The sequence below is a fragment of the Mesoplodon mirus genome (assembly GCF_964341445.2).
Source record: "Mesoplodon mirus genome assembly, chromosome: 1".
Taxonomy (NCBI): Eukaryota; Metazoa; Chordata; class Mammalia; order Artiodactyla; family Ziphiidae; genus Mesoplodon; species Mesoplodon mirus.
The window spans coordinates 211,097,283-211,122,822 of NC_138976.1; the positions used below are offsets into that span (position 1 = coordinate 211,097,283).

At 47.0% G+C, this 25,540-nt stretch overlaps 1 protein-coding gene across 3 annotated transcripts in view; it reads left to right on the forward strand.

Annotated features, from left to right (window-relative positions):
- ROR2 (receptor tyrosine kinase like orphan receptor 2) overlaps positions 1 to 20,191 on the forward strand; it is a 221,858-nt gene extending 201,667 nt beyond the window's left edge. Inside the window, exons 5-9 of one of the 3 annotated variants that reach the window (XR_014294248.1) lie at positions 7,032 to 7,159; positions 11,163 to 11,477; positions 12,699 to 12,910; positions 15,824 to 16,026; positions 17,448 to 17,569. Coding sequence is in view for 2 of the 3 variants with exons in the window: in XM_082623413.1 (XP_082479539.1) it covers positions 7,032 to 7,159; positions 11,163 to 11,477; positions 12,699 to 12,944; positions 15,824 to 16,026; positions 17,448 to 18,893 (2,338 nt within the window). In the remaining variant the exon portion in view is untranslated. Of the gene's footprint in view, positions 1 to 7,031; positions 7,160 to 11,162; positions 11,478 to 12,698; positions 12,945 to 15,823; positions 16,027 to 17,447 lie in introns of all 3 variants that reach the window. The other 2 variants (XM_082623413.1, XM_082623414.1) reach the window with 2 other exon arrangements.
- The last annotated feature ends 5,349 nt before the right edge of the window (positions 20,192 to 25,540 follow it).

The window sequence follows — 25,540 nt, forward strand, 5'->3', positions numbered from 1 at the left end:
TCAGTGTATATTCCCTGAGACCAACAGTGTTTCCTTACAGAATGACAGCTTCAACTTCAGGATATATGTCTTTGAATTGCCATTCATACTCCAATTTCTTTCATTGTCCCAGTAATGCTTTTTAGATCCCCCTGCCCCTGGGTACAGCTCCTCACCATGTTGCTTTAGTCCCCTTTACTCTGCAACAGTTCCTGGACCTTTCATGACACTGAAATTTTTGATAAGTGCAGAACGGTTATTGTGTAGAATATCTCTAAATTTGAGTTTGGTTGATGTCTACTCATGATTAGAATCTGGCTATGCATTTTTGACTGAAATAATGTAAGTGATATTTCCTTCTCAGGGTATCACATCTGGAGGTGCATGATGTCAGTTTGCCCCTTATTGGTAACGTTAATTTTTCTCACTTGGTTAAGATCTGTTTTCTCATTATACAGTTATTTTTCTTTTTGTAGTAAAAGGTAATTTGCGGGGAAATCCTGCTAGGATTTTGATGGGGTGATACTGCACTTTGGGAACATTGACTTCTTTAAACTATTGAGTGTTCCAGTCTATGAACATGGTATGTATTTCTATTTATTTGGGTTTTCTTTCCTTTCTCTCTGCAGTGTTTCAAAGTTTTAAGTGTGGAAGTCTTGTACATATTAGGTTTATTTCTACGTATTTTAACCATTTTAACTGTATAATTCAGAGGTATTAAGCACAATCACATTGTTGTGCAATCATCACCACATCCCTCTCCAGAGCACTTTCATCTTCCCAAACTGAAACTCTGTATCCATTAAACAACAACGCCCCATTCTTTCCGCCCCCAGCCCTTGACAACCACCATTCTACTTTCTATGAATTTGACTACTCCTCTGTGTATTTTTAATACTATTGTAAATGATAATTTTTAAAAATTTCATTTGCTAATTGGTGCTCAAATATAAAATATAATTGATTATATTGTCCTTATCTTGTGGCTTTACTAAATCCATATTAATTTTTAAAATTTTTAATATATTCATGAGAATTTTCTATGTAAATTATGATATCTATAAGTGAAGACAGTTTTATTTCTTCCTTTCTAATCTGTAAGCCATTTATCTATCTATCTACCATCCCCTATCTATCTATCTGTCTCCTTATTGTAATGGTTAGGACTTCCATGGCGATGTTGGGTAGAAGAGGTAAGAGCAGATAGATATCTTTGTCTTGTTTCTATATCTATGGGGAAAATGTTCCTTATTTCACCATTAAGTAAGAAATTCATTGTAGGTGTCTCATAGATGCCCTTTTATTAGATTGACAGTTATTTTCTTTGTTGAAAGTTTTGATAATGAATGAGTGTTGGTTTTGTCAATTGCTTTTTTTCTTTGTTTAATATTAACTGAGATTATTACATGGTTTCTGTCTTTAGCTCTGTATTTTCAGTGATTGGTTTTTAAATGCTGAAGTAACTTTGTACTCCTGGGTTGACCCAGTTTGGTCCATTACTTATTTCTATATTGTCTTTTTATTTTGCTGGGTCCAGTTTGCTGTTGTTTAGTGGAGCATGTTGCCCTTTTGATCAGGGGGCATATTGGCTTATAATGTCCATGGAACAGACTTGTCAGCTTTTTATATCAAGTTTATGTTTGCCTCATAAAATGAACTAGAAAGTATCTCTCACTCCTTTATTTTCTGAAAGAGTTTGTGTAAAATTGCTGATGTTTCTTCCTTCAATATTAGACAGAATTCACCAGTTTCTGTTATTTGGGGCTGGAGTTTTAATCATGGGAAGGTTTTTGACTACAACTCCAAGTTCTCTAAGAGATTTAGGGCTATTCTGAGGTTTTATTCCTATTTGTACTAATTTTGGTATATTGTCATTTGTCATTTTTTCTAAGTTGTTGGATATATATATCTATGTTCATTTATTATCTTTAATATCTCTAGAGTCTTTGGTGAGTCCCCTTGTGCATTCCTGATATTGGTAATGTGTGTTTTCTCTTTTATTAATCATTTTTTCTAGGTGTTAGCAATTTGGTTAATTTTTTGAAGAATCAACTTTTGGCTTTATTGATTTTTTTATTGTTTGTTTTCTATTTTATTGATTTCTGCTCTCATCATTAATATTTTTTTTCTAATTACTTCAGGTTTAACTTGACACTCTTTTTCCAGCTTTTTAAGGTGTAAAATCTCATCTAATTTAAGCATTTAAAGCTATAAAGGTGTCTCTTAATTACTCTTTTAGCTTCATTCCACGATTTGGGGTATCCTGTTTTCATTTTTCATATGTTATATATTCTCATTCCATTTAAAATACCATTTAATTTTTCTTGCATTTTCTTTTTTGAACCCAAAGGTTATTTAGAAGTGTGCTGTTTAATTTCCAAATAGTTCGAGAGTTTCTAAATATATTTTTGTTATTGATTTCTAATTTAATTTTGTGTGATCAGAAATTTATGGTTTCAATTTTTTAACATATTGTGAGTTATTTTATGGAAAGCATATGGTCTGTCTGGGTGAATGTGCCATGTACACTGACACATGTATGCTATCTTGTCTTGTTGGGTATATTGCTCTAGTTGTCCATTGGGTCAAGGGGGTGGTTAATGTTTCTGTTGTTTCTTCACTAATTTTTTTTTTGTTTAGTTCAGTTAATTGCTGAGAGTCAGGTATTAAAATTTCCAACTATAATTATGGATTTTTCTGTTTTGTCCTCTAGTTCTGTCAATTCTTGTTTATATATTTTGAAGCTCTGATATTAGGTGCATTCATGTTATGTCTTTTTGCTTAATAGACCCTTTTATTTGAAAGAAGTTTTTGCTGAGTATGGAATCCAGATTCACAGTTCATTTTCTCTGCTAGTGCCTTGAAGCTGTCATTCCCTTGTCTTCTGTTTTGCTTTGTTTCTGATGAGGAGTCAGCCATTATTTTTTATCTCCCCCCTTTTCTATTTATCCTAGGTTTTTAGCAAGTTGATTGTGACATCAGCAGGTGTGGTTTCCTTTGTATTTATTCTGCTTGCTTTTCACTGATCTTCCTTGGTTGGTGTGTTGCTGTATTTTAATGAAATATGGGAAAATTTTGGCCATCACTTCTTCAAACCTTTTTCCCAACTCCGTGAATCTCTCTCCTCCTCTTGGGATTTGATTGTACATAAGTTAGACCTCCTGTACTTTCCTGTAGCTTACTAAGGCTCTGTTTAATTTTTGGTAAATCATCTTGTCTCTCTTTGTTTCAGTATGGAAATTTTCCATTGACCTGTCAAGTTTACCAATTTTTTTTCCTAGCTTTATCCAATCTATTGTTAATATCATACCATGAATGTTTTATTGGAGATTCTATGTTTTAGTTCTTCCAGTAGAATCTTTTACAGTTTCCATCTCTCCTGCAATCACCCATATCTTCATTGTAGTTTCTTCTGTGCATTGTTTACCATACTTATAGTTCCTTAAAGTGCTGGTCTTCTAAGTCTAACATCTGGGTTTATTTCTCTTGACCATGGGTTATATTTCCCTGTTTCTTTACATGCCTGGTAATTTTTTATTGTACACCAGTCATTTGTACATTTATTGTACACCATACATTGTGGTTTATACTCTAGGTTTTGTTACCTTCCTCTGAAGAGTGTTTTGTTACTGCAGCTTCTTACATTACTGGCAGGTCACCTGAAGCTTATGGAGTTTATCACTTTTTGTTGAAGCTGTTGCTTCCTCTGCTTCACTCAAGCAGGAAGCCTGTTTATTGCAGGCAGACCCTCTCATAATAAGAATAATAATTATGAAATGGTTTAACCACTTTTAACAAAAAAAACTGTTTGGGGAAAATGTTACCTTCCTACACAATGTGTAACTACATTTGAGTTTTGGTATTGAGTACTTTTCAACCTCAAAGGAGCATACTTTCCTTTAAGGTTATTCATTATTTATAACAAGGAATTTTTCTAAGGTTTTCTTCAAACCAGTTTTGTTTTTAGCAGGTACCATTGCAGGGAAGGTGCTGACTGGCCCCACCATCTCCTCAGCCGTTTGTGAAGAAGCCCTTTCTATCACAATATGATGGCTCCTTTTTCTGTTTCCTCCCAATCTCCTACTCCTTTCCCATTGCTTTTTTCCCCCGATTTGTAGCTCTCTCTCTCTCTCTCTCTCTCTCTCTGTCTGTCTCTCCTCCTTTACCATGAACTTGTTGGTATACAAGTTACTTCTTCATCTGTGTTATTAGTGCCTGGCAGCATTAGAAATGGAGGAGATTTCCAAAATTGAGTTTCTATCACATCGATGTTCTGAGATTTCCAAAATTGAGTTTCTATCACATTGATGTTCTGAGATTTGGTGAGCATGCTTGTTTCACTTGTGTGGTTTAAAGGATTTTATAGAAGGCAGCTTCCGTGTCAGCACTTTTCTTTAGTCTCTGAGTGACCAGTTTTACAGACTTACTCCAGCTCTGTCACTCTTCAGAGGTCCTAAACAATGCCAGGTGAAGATAAGACATAATTCTGTTTGAAACTGAAAAGTAATTCCCACTTGTTTTCTCAAAATTCAGAAACCTGAAAGATGTCATTGTCCAACCGTTTCTGTTTGCGTTTTTGGACATTCTCTAAAATTCAGATTAGAAGCCCACTGAGATGAGTAAGCTGTGAACACGATGTGATGGGCTTGAGCCCCTTCTCAGTGTGTCTTCCCTGCACCCTTGTTGCTCCCCCATCCTGTGGGCACCTGACCAGTGGCCAGGGAGAAGCCCACAGTGAGGGACTGGGCTTTCTATTCCTTGACTCTTGAGGCAGAGAAGAGAAATTGCTTGCTCTTGTGGGGGTCACCCGAGGGACTAACTGAATCAAATCTCATACCCTAGGTGGGCTGATGTTAATAAGCACATGCACATCTTCATGCGTTTCCTGGCATAGCAGGCAAGTGACCTAAACCGAGCCTGCAAACTGGGACACAGAGCTCACACACCGGGGCAGAGTTGACTTGCACTTGTGTTTGTCTATTTGGCAAGTGTAACATTGGTTTTAGTTTAATCAGCAGTTAACTCCAGCTCACAAAGGGTGAGAGAGGGGTGGGTTGGGTGTGTATTGTTAGCACATGTGCTTGCTTATTTAAGGGATATTTAAGGAATCCTTGACCCAAAGAAATAATGGCCGGTGAGCTTGAGAGAAAGGGCATCCGGCTCTTACTGACACCAGAATCTCCTGTTTTAGATTATTTATGGCTCCAGGTTCTTTTCTTTGAAAAAGAAATTTTCTTCAGGGGCTGAGAAGACAGCAGAGGAGGGAGAGAGCCAGAGGTGGCTGAAGAGACTGTGTCCTGCCAGATCCTTTGTCTCCACTGTTATGAGCCTCAGACTTTACATTTGTGAGAAAGCTAAGACAGGGATTCTTAAAGTCCATTTGGTTAAATTGGACACAACCCAGATTTCATTTGGGGATGGTCCAAATCAATGTAGGGTGGATGACAAGTGTTAGGCTTATGGCAGGTGGAAGATTTGCTAGAAAACAAGTGACTTAATTACAGGCCTGAGGCACTTGCCGAAGCTTGTCCTGGGAGCTCCCGGCCCCTCTCCTTTGCTCCCCAGCAGACGGCAGCCCTAATATATGTGCTTTGGCCCACTTTTACTGTCTCCTTGGAGCATCCTCAGGGCTACTTTAAAAAGCACCTAGGTGCTTAGAATGACTGATTTTATTGGCCAAAGGCAGGACTAACAGGTTTTACCGAGAATAATTTAGCATAGACTCCAAGGGGACGTGTGCAGGCTGTTCCCTACAGGCTGGGGGGAAGGTCGCACTGCAGGGCAAGTGGGAGGGCTGTGCTTTTGAGAGTCTCCCTCTCTGTCCCCCGTATTTATACATGTGGTCTGCGCTATGGAGCAGTGGCGAGGTCACCACTCCTCTGTGGTGTAATAAGCACATCTTGCTGTACAAACTCTTTGAGGCCCTGCCTGACTTTTCGGAATCCTCTCCATTGCTTTCCTCTGTTTCAAAGAAATCTCTCCTACAGTTTAATGGTAGAACACAGTTTCTGAATGAACATCATTTTCATAAAAGCGTCGCTTGCAAACAACGGAAGTTAATAGGGGTGTAGTGTTTCTGATGTAGTTTAAGACTACGATGAAACATGTTAATTGTTAATATTCTGCATGTATTTGAACATAGGCATGAGCACGTACCCACCCATGTGTACACTTCATATTTATAATCCGTCTTTCATACTCAAGTTCCTTTGTTCCATCCCCCCCGACCTTAAAGATGCTGGGTTTTTTTTAAGTTAATAGACTTTATATTTAGAGCAATTTTAGGTTTACAGAAAAATTGAACAGAAAGTACAGAGAGATATCATGTACCGGTTCCTCATGTACCGGTTCCCCACATCTGTACATACAGTTTCCCCTATCAGTAACATCTTATGGCAGTGTGGTGCATTTGTTATAGTTAGTGAGCCTATGTTGATACATTATTATTAGCTGAAGTCTATAGTTTACATTACAGTTCACTCTTGGTGTTGCGTATTCTCTGGGTTTGCACAAATGTATAATGACATGTTTCCACCATTATAGTATCATACAGAGTAGTTGCACTGTGCTAAAAATCTCTGTTCTCCTGTTCATCAACCCTCCCCCCACCCTTTGGCATTCACTGATCTTTATACTGCTCCATAATTTTGCTTTTTCTAGAATGTCATAAAGTTGGGATCATACAGTATGCATGCAGCCTTTTCAGATTGGCTTCTTTCACTTAGTAATGTGCATTTAAGTTTTCTCTGTGTCTTCTCATGTCTTTTCTTGATAGCTCATTTCTTTTCAGTGCTGAGTAATATTACATTGTACTACAGTTTATCCATTCACTGTGGACATTTTAGTTGCTTCCAGGTTTTGGCAGTTATGGATTAAGCTGCTATAAACATGCATGTGCAAGTTTTTGTGTGGACAGAAATTTTCAGTTCATTTGGGTAAATGCCAAGGGACAAGATGGCTAGATCATCAGATGCTGAATTTAAAAAGAAAAGAAAAAAATTGGGGGTATTTGACACCTTCCAGTGCACTTACAGACCATGTGTTTTTACCAGAGACGACTACCATGAGGATGGATTCTGCCAGCCTTACCGGGGAATCGCCTGTGCGCGTTTCATTGGGAACCGGACCATTTATGTGGACTCTCTCCAGATGCAGGGGGAGATTGAAAACCGAATCACAGGTAGGAGCACAGACCTTTGTTCTGAGACAATGAGCACGCACGCAGCTGCCTGTCGCCACGCTGGTGTGTTTTCAGTCCCACTTGGGTGTTTTGTTGGTTATGACCTTGGACAGTGAGTCCCTGTGCCCTGCCTCCTGCAAGAGAAAGTCAGAGGCCTTTTTCAGAAGCAGTTGCAATTACCACCGCGGTTTATCCTAAAATGTTCCCATTTGTATATGAAAATTAGCAAGTACAGTCTGCTTAGAATGTACCAACACACTGAATTAAGTCAACCACGTGGGTCCGAAGCCCTGCATTGCCTTGTCCTCACCGCGTGGCCAGGCCGGCACCTGCCACATTCATTCTTGGTTCTGCTTTTCCTGACTCTTGTGCCTTCTTGGAGTTACGCTTGATTAAACGGTACCCGGGCCTGATTTTAGCTGTTGGAGACAGAAGTTCCAGGCCATCGGCTGTGCCTGGGGACACTGCAGTGAACTCAGACCCCCGTAGGCCCCCGGTTTGCAGGCATAGCCAGGTCTTTGGGTACCTGCTCTGTTGTGTGAGAAATGGAGCAGATCATTTAGGAGTGAAGCTGCTCGTTCTCTGTCATTTTAGAAGTTACTCTCTCTGGTTGGTGGTAGCCCTCACCTTGATGTCAAGGACTTCCTGGGGGAAAGCCCTTGAGAAGTGAGAAAATGAATTAGACCAAGGCCCCCAAAAGCCCCCCTCCGCCTCTCTCTGCTCTCCCCACAAGCCCAAACGTTTTCTCTCCAGACTATAAGGAATGAGGAGGGTCTTGTGAAGATGCCAGGTGTCCCCGTTGAACTACATCCTCTGCAGAGTGGTTCTTGACCCCAGCCAACTTGCGATGTGGGGCTCCCGGTGATTCTGGAGGGATTTGTGGAGGGGCTGGCAAAGCACTGCCCTGGTAAGGGCACAAAGGAGGCCCCCAGGTAGAAACTCACATAGGTGACACTGATGTCCTTCTAAGTTTAGGTCAACCCTGGCTTTGTATTTCACCCACAGTCTGGAGGGTCTAAGGTCATGATCACGGAGGAGGGGCCTGCCTGACCCATGGTTACAGAGCCCCCTGAGGACAGGGCCAGGTGTCCAGTGAGAATGGAAGGGCACTAATGGGACCTGGAGATCTTGGAAGATGCTATCTTGGTCCAATGGGAGAATCTTTTGAAATTGTTAGTATCTCTCATTGGAAAAGCTTCTTATGCCATTTAAAGCAGAACTTCTCAAACTTTCTGACCACAACATACAGTATCAATAAAAAGTATATTTTACATCGTGACTTAGTCTACATATACCTCTACTTCATAGAACTGAAATGGGTTACAGGAAACAACATTTTCCCTGAACAAAGGCAGTGAGTGCACTGTGATTTTTCTCTTCAGTTTTATTTCATTAAAGAAAAAAGTTGGTTCCAGCCTTAATGCGAACCATGCACTCCGACATCCTCTCTTCCGTTCTAATCATCTTTTAAAACACTACCCGCAGACTCCAGAATTAATTTTATATCCCAGTAATTGGCAAACACTGATTCAAGGCACAAGATTGTCTCTCAATTATTTCTTCAGGAATTGTTTAAAGGATTAACAAATCAGATGTCTAAGCAGACTCATTTTTATAGTAGTTTTTAGGTACAAGTTTAGAATGAGTGTTCTATATTTGTGTATTTTTGAAAAAATAAATGTGAAGTTGCTCCAGACTGACTGACTTGAGGTTTAGAGACTGCACTGGTTGTGGAGATAGTCTGTTTGGAGAGCGTGCTTGTAAGAACTCATTCCAGGGACTCTGGAAGCTTCCCAGGAATGGGCCCCAGAACCATCAGAGTGATGTGCTGGGTGTAAACAAAAGCGGAGATATGATGGTTGGACCTCCTCGGTGCCTAGAACCATCTTTCAGAAATAAGCCCTCATGAGATAGGTTCTGGGGCGGGGGTAGGAGAAATCCTAAAAGGGTCAGCCTTGACATCCTATCAGTTGGTACCCCAAAAGCAATGCCATGTTTGGCTTTCTTAGGTCTTTCCCTGCCTGGGGGTCAAGTGCAACACTGGCAACAACCCTCTTGGTAGTCAGTTGCCAGCTCACGTGATGGGACTGAACTGGGTTCAGACTTGGTTCGTCAGCTAACTCCAAGAGACCCTGCACCTTAACCTCTTACCTCTCCATTCCTCAATTTTAATATTGTCCAGAAGGGACCAGAGGACTAAGGATGATGTGAGCAGCACACTACAGAGTGCCTGGAACCCAGCGCTGCCTGCAGCGCATGGACACAGCCTGTTACCAGACCCTCGTGGACCATTCACCTCACGTGCTGTTTTATTGGCTCCCTGTGGGCTTTCATTCCCCAAAGTGTGGCCTCAACAGATCCCTTGACAGATAAAGACCCAGGCCCAGAAAGGACTGAGTGACTGACAACCCTGTAGTAAATGAAAGGGCAGGGCCAGAACTGGGCTCCCATGCCAGCTCATCTAACCCAATGCCTGCCATGGGTGGCTGGTGGGTCCTTGGGGTGGGGTCGGGGGGGCGGTGTGGGAAATGGGTGCCAGCAGCGCCACCTGCTGGCCACAGTGGACATGGCACTACAAGTCATGGGTGGAGCTGGGGTGTCCCAGGAACTAAATTCCAACCTCTCTGGCATCCTCCTCCCCATCTCAGCAGGGTGTGTAGGCAGAGGCGCCTCTTTTTCTCCAGCTGTCCAAGATCAGATCCTTATAAGCAGGTCCTTCATAGGCCAGAGTGGGGTGGGCCTTCTGCCGTGGGCATGTATGGGGCAACTGATGCTTTCCTTTGAACCCTGACTGCCACAGCCCTGAGGAGAGCGCCTGGAGCGCACGCCTTCCCTCCTGCCACTGGCAACTCTGCTCCCGCTCACCTGCCTAGACTTTGTATCTGCAGCTCCCACCCTCTTCCCTTCTCCACATCAGGTGTCAGGTTCTTCCCGTCAGGCTCCATCTTGTGACGTCTTGCCCCTAAAAAGCAAGCCAGCCCACCCTGGCTCCAGACTCTCCTGCGACCGCCTGCTTCTCTGCTCTCCTTTATCACAAAGCCCTGCCCCTCTCCTCACTTAGAACCTCCTCCAGCAGTTTCTTGGCTCTCCCCAGACTCCACCTGAGGGACTCCCCTGCACCCCCATTTGTCATCTTTTTTTTTTTTTTTTGCGGTACGCGGGCCTCTCCCGTTGCGGAGCACAGGCTCCGGACGCGCAGCTCAGCGGCCATGGCTCACGGGCCCAGCCGCTCCGCGGCATGTGGGATCTTCCCAGACCAGGGCACGAACCCGTGTCCCCTGCATCGGCAGGCGGACTCTCAACCACTGTGCCACCAGGGAAACCCCCCATTTGTCATCTTACTCCTCCTTGGGCTGCATATGTCACAGGGCGGATCGTTCGTCTTTCTGGCACACTTGTCTCCATCCCCTGGGTCATCTCCCTGGCCAGGCCTCCCCTCTTCTCACAGGCCCTGAGATGTCAGGAAGACCAAAGCTTGGTCCTTGGGCCTCTGCTCCAGTCTCTCCTTCTAGAAGCCACTCAGCCCACAGCTCTACCTACCGCCATGTGCTTGCAGAGCCAGTTCATAGCAGGACCTTAGGAAGTGGCTTTGGGTCTGATAACAGAATCTTCCTGTCATGGAAGTAGCCTCTAGCTGGATGAGATCTGGGGCCTAGTTTTCTTTCTTTCTTGTCTCGCTTTTGATGTTTGTAAATGAAGCCCTGGCACCAGGGACCTTCTTTGTCTGGTGCAAACCTGGGCGGCCTATGTGCTCCCTGGGGCCCTGCTCTTGTGAGAGCCTCTCGCGGCTGGCAGAAGACAAGGCGGAGGGTGGGGGGTGGCGGGGCACGGACGAGATGGGGGCCACGGACGCCGGGCAGGGTGGGTGGGACCAGGGGCCCTGGGAAGAATGGGGAGCCAGGGCTGGAGATGAAACCAGGGGCGCCGGGCAGGCGTTGCCGGGCAGGGGTTGGTCCCAGGCAGGGCCCAGCCCACCCTAACGCCGGCCTCGCCGCCTCCGCAGCTGCCTTCACCATGATCGGCACCTCCACGCACCTGTCGGACCAGTGCTCGCAGTTCGCCATCCCGTCCTTCTGCCACTTCGTGTTCCCGCTGTGCGACGCGCGCTCCCGGGCGCCCAAGCCGCGCGAGCTGTGCCGGGACGAGTGCGAGGTGCTGGAGAGCGACCTCTGCCGCCAGGAGTACACGATTGCGCGCTCCAACCCGCTCATCCTCATGCGGCTGCAGCTGCCCAAGTGCGAGGCGTTGCCCATGCCCGAGAGCCCGGACGCCGCCAACTGCATGCGCATCGGCATCCCGGCCGAGAGGCTGGGCCGCTGTGAGTCTGTGCCCGCCCCCGAGGCCGGGGTCCTGTCTCTTAAGAGCCTGGGGACCCCATTCCATCCGGGGAAGTCTCACAGACCAGCCCCCATTCTGGTAGGGCAGTTGCGGGGTGGGGACTCGCCGTTGTCCAGTTCCAGTTGCACAGTCCTCCTGGCCCTGCCTGCTTGTGGGTCCCCAGTAAGTCACTCTACCCCGATGAGCCACAAACTTGGCTTCTCTAAGATGGGAGGACTTTCTGCGCCTGCCCCCAAAGCTGTGAGGAGCTTTGGGGGAGGCGGGGTCCGCTTCCAAGACTGCCTTGTGGTGCACAAGCATCCCTCAGCAGCTGACTAGGATTGTGGGCCTCCTTGAGGGGAGGGGACCCAGGGAAGAGATCGCCTCCCTCCCAGGCTTGGGAAATATTCACTTCCTTGGCGAGGCCAGGGTTACCGAGGGTGGCAGGTCTCCTCACCAGGGCAGTCAGAGCCTGGTCTACAGACCCACTGCACCGTCCAAATCCTGGTTGCCAGGCTGACTCCATGGGACCTCGGGCAAGTTGCTTAAATACCAGTTTCCTTATATTACACGGGGATAATAACTGCTGACCTCAGCAGCTGGAATGTAGATTAAATGAATTATTATTTAGAAAGTTCTTAGAACAGTGCCTGCACACAGCAAGCACGGTGTAACCGGTGTTCAACAAACACACACCCCAGGTGTGGCTCAGAGAGGCCCTGGGTCCCCCCCACCCCGGAGTGGAGTGAGCCTGGGGCTCTGTGCACAGGAGGCTGAGCCGTGCATCCTCACTGAGGCTGGGCGGCCAGGCCTGGGAGTTTCTCTTCCCTCCTGCGTCGTTTGGTTTTGCTTCTAGTGCAAGTGAACGTGGGGCTGGGGTTGACATCGTCATTGTGGAATGGGGGTGCCTGGTGAGTCCAAAGGTGTTTCAGGGCCATCGAATAACTTCTGACCAGTTATTTCCCCCATATATGTACCTGGTGCACCTGCCCATTTAATTTGTGGGCTTGGGACTGTATTCAGTCATTACGTCTAATGCTGCTTTCCTTGGAAGTGATGTCAAACTCTTTGGTCTTTTGGAAATTTCAGTGTGGGTACATCCAGGCAAAAAGGGGCTTTGTTGTTCCTTTTTGGAACAGTTGAAGAAGGGTGCTCCCTGGACCCCCAGAGGAGGGCGGCTTCCTCTTAATTTTCGGGCCTCCTGACGCATCTTCTCTCTCAGACCATCAGTGCTACAACGGCTCAGGCACGGATTACAGAGGGACGGCCAGCACCACCAAGTCGGGACACCAGTGCCAGCCGTGGGCCCTGCAGCATCCCCACAGCCACCACCTGACCAGCGCCGACTTCCCGGAGCTCGGAGGAGGGCACGCCTACTGCCGGAACCCTGCAGGGCAGATGGAAGGCCCCTGGTGCTTCACGCAGAATAAAAACGTACGCATGGAACTGTGTGACGTACCCTCTTGTAGTATGTATTCTCTCTCTCTTTTTTTTTTAAAGTGTTGACTGTGGGGTGTACTTTGTGATGATGTGCAACCGGGAGGCTGATAGCTCTGGGAGCCCCCTGCCCACACCGAGTTTCACCACCATGATTATTTGTTTTAAATAAAGCTGTTGCTGGTTGTAAAAGTACCTGGTCATTATAGGACGTTTTAAATTATAGAAAAGTCTGAAGAAGAATGTGCAAATCACTTCTAATTTTACCACTCAGCAGAGACTACTGTTTACATTTGGGGGCCCTTCTGCAGCCCTCTTTCCATGTGTGGTCCTGGGATATTCAGTTTGGCCTCTTGTTTCCCAGTGAACATTGGCATGCATTTCCCACTATTAGTGGAAATGCTTCCCATTACTATTACAACCAGCTTCTCAGACCAGCATCTGTAGTTGGGGCACAAGGCCTCCTGCGCGCCCTCCCTCGCCTCCCACCCTGCTCAGCTTTTACACGGAGACGTAGCAGAGTGAGGAGAAAATAGAATTTAAATCTCTTAACTGTTTTCCCTGCAATTTCTGTCTTAAATTATGACTAGGAGAAAAGTTTGTAGTTCATGGTTGCAAATTTTACAGACATCATTATCTCTGTGCAGGAATAAATTTTAAGAATGAAAAGTTTGGTAATTAGATTATAGTAAAGTTATTCAATGGAACACTACAGTTGTTTAAAAACATTTCCTGCGAGGAAGGATGTTCATATTGACCTGTTAAGGGAAAGAAGCAAGCTGTAGGGCAATAGCTGTGTTGTGTCTTTTTGGTTTCTCTTTCTTCCTGTTCTTCTCTGTCTCTCGGTCTCTCTCCGTCTTTCTTTCATCCTCCTCATGTCCCTCCCTTCCCTTTCCTTTCTCTCTCACTTTCCTTCCTTCCTCTCATCCTTCCTTCTTTCTTTCTGATAAAAGAAACAAAATGAGTGAAGGGTATGTGAGTGAGCACACATGTGCACCTATATTTCATGGAAGAAGTTTTGCAAAGATAAACATCATACCTTCAGCAGTGATTTCCCATGACCTACAGATATGTTAAAACATAAGATGTTTTTACAATGAGCAGTTTTTATTTTTGTAATTAAAAATGAATCAAATCATAAAGAGAAATATGTATGTTCTTTGACCTGGCAATGCCACAGGAATCTTATATTGCAGAAATATTTGCACTTAAAAGGCAGAAATGCAAGGATATTTGTTGCAGAATCACTTTTATCAGCCAAATGACAAACAGAGTAATTGTTTACCAACAAGGGGTTGGATGATAATTGAAGTACATCCGTACCTTGGGACACTGTGCAGCTCTTGCAGAGTGCCTAATGCTGTCTGTTCTGCAAGAAACGTGGCCTGAGATATATTATTCTGCCACAAAACCAGGAGCAGGAAAACATGGATGATGTGATTCCATTTAAAATTCTATTTTTAAAAATTACATGAAACTGTTGCTTCTCTATGTCAAATTAGTTGAATATTGGTTATTTCATGTTCAACTTAAATATATACATAAAAAATTAAGTGAATACCAACCTATTAACAAAAATTAGTTATTAGAAACATTCACTTTTCTCTAATGCTGTCACTAGAATTATTAATAAGCCTGTGTTCTGTTGGTGATTTTTAAAAGGTAATGATAAAAGTTAATGGTTTATAAGCCTATGGATGGTGGTCACATCTCTCACCTTGGCCTGAGGGTCCTGGAATCTCCCCTTAGCCCTAATCGTGAAAAATGACCCAGAATCCCCGCTGCCCCTGAGTCTTCTAAAATATCTGCCTCCGGGGTGGGGTCAGGAGAGTTGTGTGTGTGGTTGTATTTGATTTTTATCTTCTTTTGGAGGCTGGGGGGCAAGACTGGCTTTGGGACAAGGCTTCTTTACTATGGTGGTGGTAGTGGTGATTTTTAGAACTGAATTAGCTCTTTGGGGGACCACATGGACCAGAAATCACTTGTTCGCTTTCACATGGAAAGCTCATTACCCACTGGTCATAGGGAGGCCCAAGTCCCATGTGATTATTCACAAGGTTAAGGTGAAAACTGTTGTGGGGAGAGGGGCCTTTTGGAGGACTTGCCTTCCACATCACAGAGCAGAAGCCTCAACTCTCCCTCAGAGGGCAGCACTGCCCACAGGGTTCCTGGCCGTCCTTTTTAGCCTTGCAGCCTGGGGCCCTCTGTGCTTTTCTGTAAATCCTGTAGGGGGAGACAGAGCATTGCTCTTCACCGTGGAAAAAAATGAAGGAAAAACACTTGGAAGCCTCAGACGGTTTGTACATCTTACCATTGTTTTTCAAGAATTGTTCTGCCCTTGCTGCTATTTGTTGGGTCAAACTCATTGGCTACCAGTGCTCTTCTAAATCAAATGCATTTTTAATTATTGTCTTAAAAGAATATGGGTTCATTGTACAAAAATGTGGAAAACCCTAAAATGTTGAATGGAGAAAAGGATCATTTCTAATGCCAGTATCCAGTTTCCTTCACTGAGGACAAGCATGTCCCATGTGTTTCATCGAGTTCAGTAAAGATGAAAAGTCAGAGCACCTATTTCCAACGGTATTCAAATTAGAAGGGAATGTGATGGTGGTGTTTGCTACTGTAAGACCTTTAGAGTTCGTTTCTTTTTTGAGCTCTGATTTCCTCTTTGTTTCCGTGGTGGGCAGTTCTAGATTGTGTTTTGCAAATGTTTAACGGGATGTGCGTTTTTGGGTACATTACTTTTTTTTGAGGTTTGGTTTATAATTTTGTCCCTTTGTGAAACTTACCCTGATTATCTACTTGTTCTTGAATATTGTAGTTGGAGGTGGGAGTGGGATGATGGAGAACTTCGGGTTGCAAACAGGGTTGTTTTCAGAAAACTCATGAACGCCTTGCTGTTCACAGGCCCCCAAGACAGCAGCAGGATGGGAATTCTGTATATCTTGGTTCCGAGCATTGCCATTCCCCTGGTCATCGCATGCCTTTTCTTCTTGGTCTGCATGTGCCGGAATAAACAGAAGGCTTCTTCCTCCACGCCCCAGAGGCGGCAGCTGATGGCCTCGCCCAGCCAGGACGTGGAAATGCCTCTCATCAACCAGCACAAGCAGGTCTCTGTGCCCCAGTATTTAAAGAGGCAGCTCCCCCAGGCTTAACCTCTACCTGGAGATTGGTTACCTCCAATTCTAGGTTTCTTAATTTGCTTGATACACAGCATGTAATTCTTTTAAACTGTCCTTCGTTTTGCCGTTTCTTCTCTAAAATATACCAGGACGTTTGTGTCCTTAGGGAGTATATGGAAGGTGTGTTTGGACTTCACTGTTCTCCCTCGACGGAGACCAGCCATTTTAGCATGGGCCCGAATGAGTTGTCCTCACTTTGCTGTACTTCAGCTGTCCCCACAGGAGGACACACAAAAGAAGGGCTCAGATCACCCCCACCACTTGAGGGTCAACATGGTATTTTTAAGGGATGATGACCTGTTTTCCGGTCCGCTTGGGGTTGGGTTGGTTTTGCTTTGTTTTGTTTTACAGGGAAGGACACAGCAACAGTCCTGTAGTGGTGGTAGGGGGGCAGACCACCCCCAACCTGAGTTCTTAGGGTAGCGAGAACACACTGAAATGTATCACGGGAGGAGGTCTCTCCCAGCCCACCTAGCTTCAGTGAAGGGGGCATTTACATTATTTGAAAGTTTTGGGGGAAAACCATTTCCATCCAGGCTCTGAAGAGAGAGAGGGTGGACTCATTCAGCTCAGTAACCAGGAGTCACGGAGGGTTTGCTGTGGGTGAAGGGCTGGCAGGTGAGGGCACAGATTCCCTGGGGTTCAGAGAGCCTCCGAGGACGGGGGCCAGGCGCACAGAAGGGACGGGAAGTTGTAGAGGCTGAGATGCAAGGTTCAAATCGATTTCACCTGTGTGGTGCTTCTGTCAAGTGGCATCCACTGGAGAATCTAATCAAGAGGAAGCGGCAAAACAGGCCCTTGGAGGCACATCTGGAGAGCAGCTGGCCTGGACTCTAAAAATGACTCAGATCCGGGGAAGCACACCTCAGGGTTGGAGGGAAATAGACATTGCATCTTGTTGTGATGAACAGTGGTGGCTGGGCCTGTCGGTGGGCGCATAGCAGGGAACATCAGGAAAGGCCCTAAGTGGGGGACACAGCTGTGAGGGTGACCTGGGACAGCCGGAGTTCAGCATGGCTGCGGTGTGTAAATAGGTGTGCGCACATACACACCCTCACACATACAGTCTGCAGTGGTATCTTTTGGGGTGGAGACGTTGTTTGCAGCCTGGTTGGGACCCTGCTGAAAGTTTCAGGCAGCCTCATGGTGTCAGAGCACATTTAAGAGCAGAGAGCATTGTGCGGGGCAGGCTGAGCCTGGGCTGGGTGGGACTGGCGGGTTCTCTGCAAGCCCAGGCTGGGGGGCGGCTCTAGGACTGCCCCCCCCCAGAATCCCCTCCCAGCTGTTCAGCCGTGCCTCCTCGCGTCTCGGTGGCAGAAATGTTTCACCGGAGCTTTTCTTCTTGGCAGGCCAAACTCAAGGAGATCAGCTTGTCCACGGTGAGATTCATGGAAGAGCTCGGGGAGGACCGGTTCGGAAAGGTCTACAAAGGGCATCTATTCGGCCCGGCGCCGGGCGAGCAGACCCAGGCCGTGGCCATCAAGACGCTGAAGGACAAAGCGGAGGGGCCGCTCCGGGAGGAGTTCCGGCACGAGGCCCTGCTGCGGGCACGGCTGCAGCACCCCAACATCGTCTGCCTGCTGGGCGTGGTGACCAAGGACCAGCCCCTCAGCATGATCTTTAGCTACTGCTCGCACGGCGACCTGCACGAGTTCCTGGTCATGCGCTCGCCGCACTCGGACGTGGGCAGCACAGACGACGACCGCACGGTGAAGTCCGCCCTGGAGCCCCCCGACTTCGTGCACGTGGTGGCGCAGATCGCCGCGGGCATGGAGTACCTGTCCAGCCACCACGTGGTCCACAAGGACCTGGCCACCCGCAACGTGCTCGTGTACGACAAGCTGACCGTGAAGATCTCAGACTTGGGGCTCTTCCGCGAAGTGTACTCGGCCGACTACTACAAGCTGACGGGGAGCGCGCTCCTGCCCATCCGCTGGATGTCCCCCGAGGCCATCATGTACGGCAAGTTCTCTGTGGACTCGGACATCTGGTCCTACGGCGTGGTCCTGTGGGAGGTGTTCAGCTACGGCCTGCAGCCCTACTGCGGCCACTCCAACCAGGACGTGGTGGAGATGGTCCGGAGCCGGCAGGTGCTGCCCTGCCCCGACGACTGCCCCGCCTGGGTGTACGCGCTGATGATCGAGTGCTGGCACGAGTTCCCCAGCCGGCGGCCCCGCTTCAAGGACATCCACAGCCGGCTGCGGGCCTGGGGCAACCTGTCTACCTACAACAGCTCGGGGCAGACCTCAGGCGCCAGCAACGTCACGCAGACCAGCTCCCTGAGCACCAGCCCCGTCAGCAACGTCAGCAACACCCGCTACGGGGGCCCCAAGCAGAAGGCCCAGCCCTTCCCGCAGCCCCAGTTCATCCCCATGAAGGGCCAGATCAGACCCATGGTACCCCCTCCCCAGCTCTACATCCCCGTCAACGGGTACCAGCCTGTGCCAGCCTACGGGGCCTACCTGCCCAACTTTTACCCGGTCCAGATCCCGATGCAGATGGCCCCGCAGCAGGTGCCCGCCCAGATGGTGCCCAAGCCTGGCTCCCACCACAGCGGCAGCGGCTCCACCAGCACGGGGTACGTCACCACTGCGCCCTCCAACACGTCCGTGGCAGACAGGGCAGCCCTGCTCTCGGAGGGCACTGAAGACACGCAGAATGTCCCAGAAGACGTGGCCCAGAGCCCCGTGCAGGAAGCAGAGGAGGAGGAGGACGGCTCCGTCCCCGAGACGGAGCTGCTGGGAGACAATGACACTCTGCAGATGGACGAGTCTGAGGTCCAGCTGGAAGCCTGAGGGCTGCAGGGCCGCGGGGCGCTTGGGGGGAGACTTGGGCCTCCCTGAGGAGCACGCCCCAGATACCAGTGGCCTGGAGTGCAGTCTCCTTGTCATCCTCTCGTGCACGGAGCAGCGCTGTGCCCACCTGCTTGGTTGGAGGGTCTTGTAGCCAATGGCTCCTGACAAGGCAGGGGTGGTAGGTAACCCAGCAGGATGCATGGTGACCCCCAGTGCCACCTACATTTCCCTGGAGGTCAGTCGGCCATGAGCAGTGCCTGTGCTCTGAAGGAAATTAGGTGGCATCTTCCCTCCATATTGCATAGGGATTGAATATTTCCAAACATTGGGAAAACAGGCCTGCAAAAAGGCAGTGAGGTGGGACCTCGGGCTTTGCGATGCCCAGCGACTGGGCTGCTGCGTGAGAATGGAGGAGGCTGCTTTTCTCTCTGCTACCCCCCCACCCCCTGCCCACCATTAACAGTCTCCCTTCAGCCACCAAAGATTAGTGGGAACAGGATGCGGTCGCCTGCCGCCTGTCAGAGTCTGATGAGAAAGGGGCTCCTGGAATGGGAGTTCCGTATTAAAACGAAATGTGCCTTAAAAGAAACCCACACAATTTTGTACTTCTGTGAAATGATTTTAATTATCCTGCATGTGTATTTTGCCCAATTTTCTGGAATTCAAGGGAAAGTGTTTTTGGGGTTTGGAATGTTACAAAGGAGGCAATATTGTACAGAGCACAGTATTGTTATTTTTTTCTTTTTTTTTTTTTAGAATCCTGTACAGACCTTAAATGTAATTTATATGGTTTTTATATGCCATTTTCATTGAAGAATTTTGAGCTTAAAATAATGACTTCGTAATTTAACTGTTTACGTTACCCACATTGGGATGCCACCTGATTGTATTTTGGTTTGCTTGTGTTTGTACCATATGTAAGCGAGGTCAGTTCATTTTGGAGCTCCTACGAGAGAAGGTGCACAGGCACGCCGCATCCAACACATGGGGTAGAGCGCACTTGTGTAGCTCCCACACCTGGTGTATCCAATAAAGCAAAACAGAAGGTTCGGTCTGCCCTCTGCAGGTCCTGAGGACATCAGGCAGCGGGAGGTGCTGGATGATGGAGGTGCCCAACGGTGATGATTTGCGCTGAGGGTTAGGGGGCTCATCCAGGACCAGCGACTCCATTTGAATGTGGATATACCTTGACAGATAAATGATGGGAACAAGTTGCATTGCTTTTCTCGGTAAGGTCTGTGGCAGGGATTAGCCGAAGATGACGTGAAGATGGTCTTTTGTTTTAAACCTCTCTCCTCCTGAGGTCCCAGAGCCCCTGCCATTTTTAGACCTGGAGTCTGGCTCTTCCCAAGGCCCTGGAGCAGGGCTGGAGGGGGAGAGAGCGAAGGAGATTGGGCCTCCTTCACCACCTGCTCAGAGCTTCCTGCATCCCCTCGTTGGCTGGCAGCGTGGCCAGCTGAGTCCAGGTATACCTGGACCAGGGTCAACTGCGGGGTCAGTGGCTCCAGGGCTTCCAGTCAGGGGAGGGGCTGGGTGAGTCCTGGAGATGCTTCTGCCAGCCAGCCAATGGCCTTTTGCTGCCCCTCGGGCGGGTCCCTGTCTCCCAGCATGGCCTGGTTGGTTTTCCGTGTTTAATGGAGTAGGTCCACAACCCTGGGCCAGGCAAGACTCAGGTAGGAATTCACTTCACATCCGCAGGCATTGGTTCTTTTTTTTTTTTTTTTTTTTTGCGGTACGTGGGTCTCTCACTGCTGTGGCCTCTCCCGTTGCGGAGCACAGGCTCCGGATGCACAGGCTCAGTGGCCATGGCTCACAGGCCTAGCCGCTCCGCGGCATGTGGGATCTTCCCGGACCGGGACACGAACCTGCGTCGCCTGCATCAGCAGGCGGACTCTCAACCACTGTGACACCAGGGAAGCCCAGGCATGGGTTCTTTAGCCTGCATCAGAACATCTTGCAGGGCTTGTTGCAAAACGAGCAGTGCCCTCCCCGCTCCCAGGCAAGTCTGGGTTGGACCAAGAAAGTACATTTCTAACAAGAGCCCAGAGGGTCCTGATGGTGAAAGCCCCTTAAGCACAGCATCATTGGATCCTACCCGCTGGTTCTCCCTCGCTCTCCAGCACGTCAGGTCGTCTTGTACACCCCTTGCTCTTCTGCTATAGCATAATGCTGCTGACAGGTAGAGCCCCACACACAAACAAATAAAAAGTCTCAGTGTATATCCTAAACTCAGGAGGGACTCTACCCTGCTCAGTAGAAGGAAGTAATGTGGATGACTGGGAGCCCTTCGGAGCCCCTCTACCAGCAAGTGTGGTCTGGATTGCATATTCAAAGAACTCAGGGTTACACGGAACTACTTCTCATTTCCACTGATCTGAAAGAGGAACTTCAGTTTATCTCTAATTTGGTACACCTGATGGTTTAACTGTTCAGTCGAGACCTAAGACTAAAAACTGGGAAATAGCCCTTTGGCTGCTCCCTCCGCAGATGCAGTCAGGGAGGTGGGCGGCCACTTCAGTTTCCCATCACTCAGCCCCGAGACTTGAACTTTGTGCTCGGGGCCACAGATAGAACCGCAGAATGAGCAGCAGAGATTCTGCAGAGAGACGCAGGGTTTTTTGGCAGAGTGGGGGAGAGGTTTTGATTTGGGGGTTTTTTTGGCTAGAAATAGCATGTGTTTGTTACAGCTCATTCTAATTGTAAAATCTTGATGCATCTTTAGGAAGATTATTGAGCCTTTAAAGTTGATGCAGTTGAACAAAAGTGACTTAATTGGCATGTTCCAGAACAACTGATTTTAGAGCTAAGCCGCATGATTCAGATAAATGTCCCTCGTACCTTCTACCCAGCCGCATGCCTGTCCCTGTTTATACCCACAAGAGGGAGATTTTCACACCTATTCAGTAAAGTCACCTAAGTGTAATTAGTTTTCATCAAGCCATACAAAGCCACAAACACCTTGTACACTCCTTATATTTTTTGGTATACAATACTTGTTGAAACAGTCTGTCAGAGCACTGGCAAACTTTTCTCTGCTAATTTTAGGATATTTCACTCAATGTTACAGTTATATAACGCTTCCCACTACATCAAGACAAACCTCTTGGGTCTCTCAACAGGGAAACACTTGTTTAAAAGTGTTCGCTTTGGGTGAATTCCACCTCGCCATTCAGTGTTGGTAGCTACTTTCAGACAGTTTGTGAGTTTCTGACGGGAACACTGAAAATCTTTTTTGAGATGAAGTTTTCAGGAGGAGGATGTGTCAAAGTAAACTTATGTCAGAGGACCTTCTCGCAACCTGGCTACTGGAAATCAACGTGACCTTTCCAAGATCAGACCTGTTCCCAGCTCACCTCCTTGTTTTCCTTCATCAGTCCCCAAAGTAGTAGAGACTATAAGTGTTTTTTGGCCTGGGACTTAGTGGGTGCTCAGTAATTAGCTTTTTTTTTTTTTTTTTGCCTGTTATGTACAAATTTATTTTCAAAGGGCCAAATTTCTTTTCTCACAGTAATACATTACCTATACCTTTAGCCACATTTATCAAATAAATAGATCTCTTCAGCATAATTGCTTTGAATTATACCTTAATTTAAAAATGTATACACAGTATAATTTACCCTTTTTAATGTACAGTTCAAGTTCTGACAAATACCTATGGTTGTAATTACCACCAGAAACAAGATACAGAACAGTTCCAAGCATAATTTCCTTTTAAATGTCAATTAATCAACAAGTATTTATTGACTACTGACATGTCCAGTGGTTACTGGTCAGTCTTTGCAGATAGCAGTTTGCTGTGGATCACTGTCATCAAGGTGTTACTCCTCTTTACTTATTAGTAGACAACCAAGCTTCCTAATCCTCATGTCTCTCCCTGGCTCTCAATCAGTTCAAAGCTTGGGCTCAACAACTGTCTTCCAGGATGACACCTTGCAGTTCTTCACTCCACTGGACCAACATCCATTCATTTGCTCCCTTCACAGCCCTATGACAGGTCATATCTCTCAGTAATTAGCTTTTGAAATAAGAGTAATGTTTTTTTAGGTGGAGGAGACCTGGATTTAGGCTACCTGACACTCACCCTGAGAAGAACATGAGCCTGAGTGTTAGGTGTTTACACTTAAGACAATAGATCTTTTGTAGCACTGTATTTCTTTTTCAGTTTTATTTCAATCGTTTAGTTATTGTATAGCTCATACATTCCTATAGTTCAGAGTCACAGTGGGAAGTTCCTCGCCCATCCCCAGCTATCCCACCTCCAAATGTATTACTGTGGATCCTCTCAGTTTTTTAATGCATATCTAAGAATACTTGCCAATGTGTTCTTATATTTATCCCATTTTTTAAACGTTAAGAGGTAACCTTCTCTACAAATTGCTTTCTGCTGTACTTTTTTTCACATAACTGTGTATCTTGGGGGTCTTTGCTTGTCAGTGGATGGGAGCTTGTCTGCTGGAGGAGTTCTTTCCTAGCAGTGGCTCTGCGAGCAAGTGAGGGCAGGAGTTGTAAGGGGGCAGAGGTCACCACAGTGCCTGCCCACAGGGCTCTGGAGGGCTGCTGGGGTGAGGTGGACGAGGGGGGCTACGGCCAGCACACGTGGCTCAGCTCTAATGTGTGTTATTTGAAAGACAGGGCAAGTCAACATTTTTAACTCATTAGTATGGTTTTTCCACTAATTTGTCCTGTTTATTCTCTTTCCCCGTCTGAAGTGCTGAGGTTTTCGTGGAAAATATTGCCCAGACAGAGCCGTAGACTCAAAACCAGGCCCTGTGTGTTGGAAGGTGTCGGGGAAATATGCAAGTACTCAGGGGAGAGATGGGGCCAAATAACCACTTCTTTGGAATTCCAGAAGGCAACTACAACCCCCGCCCCCTGCCCCAGGATGGCAGCTGCCACACACACACACACACACACACACACACACACACACACACACACACACACACACACACACACACACACACACACACACCCTGGCCCAGGAGGCAACTGCCACACACACACAGACACAAACACACACACACCCTGGCCCAGGATGGCAAGTGCCCCCCCCACACACACACATATGCACACACACACACACCCTGGCCCAGGAGGCAACTGCCACACACACACACACACACCCTGGCCCAGGATGGCAAGTGCCACACACACACACATACACACACATGCACACACACACACCCTGGCCCAGGATGGCAACTGCCACATACACACACACACACATACACACCCTGGCCCAGGAGGCAACTGCCACACACACACACACACACACACACACCCTGGCCCAGGATGGCAACTGCCACATACACACACACACACATACACACCCTGGCCCAGGAGGCAACTGCCACACACACACACATACATACACACACACACACACACACCCTGGCCCAGGATGGCAACAACAACCCCCCCCATGACAATTAAGACTCCTCCCACCCCAGGAGGACAACTCACCCCCCACCCCAACCCAGGTCATGACTGCATCCACCAGGGAGCTAAATTCAGGTGATATTAACAGTATTTCTCAGGTCTAGATGGAAAGTGGGAAGGGAGACAGTGTCCAGACAGGTAAAGGAGAATTCAGGGGAGGGAGAGGCAGCCCGGCCCCTCCCTGTGCTCCTGTGGCCCCCATTTGTGACAGTTCCATGTTGAACAGGTTTAAACAGTCATCTTATTGTCAGTTTTTGCTGCACTTTATATTTTGATTGTCTCCTCACCATGGGATCTTGACTGGAAAACTGCACTAAAGCAGTTTGGGGGAAAGCTAGTCTAAACTAATAATGTAGAACCATAGGATTTTGTTAAGGAAATTCACCATTACTTTGAAATACGCAGAATAGTCCAAATTAGTCTATAGGAGCCCAAGGAAAAGACTGAAGAGACTAACATGCAAATTGCCTGAAAGGTGGGTTTTGTGTTCAGGAAGCATTCTCCTGCTAGCTGACTTCCAGTCTCAATTTGATGGCCAGATTTTCCCACAAATAATGCAAAGGTGTACTTTAGCCACAGCACTGAATTAGTCAGAGTCTGAATGATTTACAGGCTGGGAATAGCCAGGCATTCTAACCTGCAGATAGACCACCTGAAGGGCCAGCCATGGGTCCTTGCACGTCTGGCCACTATCTTGTTTCCAGTTTCTTATGCACTGCACCCTCATGCATCTAACCCCAGAAGACCCCCAGCATTTTGTAACAAGGAGTTACTTCTGGGCCCCAGAGAAGGCACTTTCCTTTCCTTCAGGTAGAGATCTTGGAGGTCACTTAGTCTCCACTGGTTATCTTAGAGAACACTGAGCCACTGCTTTTTTTTTTTTTAGCAGCTTAACTGTGCTATAATTTACTTCCGTAAAATTCACCCATCTGAAGTGTACAATTCAGTGATTTTTTTTTTAGTAAATTTGTGAAGTGTGTAGCCTTCACCCCAATCTAATTTTACAACATTTTCATCACTTCCTCAGCCCCGGGCAATCTGCTCTGTTTTCTGTCTGAATGGATTTGCTTTTTCTGGACATTTCATATAAGTGGAATTAGACAATATGTAGCATTTTGCTTCTGGCTTCTTTCACTTAGCAGAACGTTTTCGAGCTTCATCCAAGTTGTAGCATGCATCAGAAGCTCATTTTATTGCTGAATAGTATT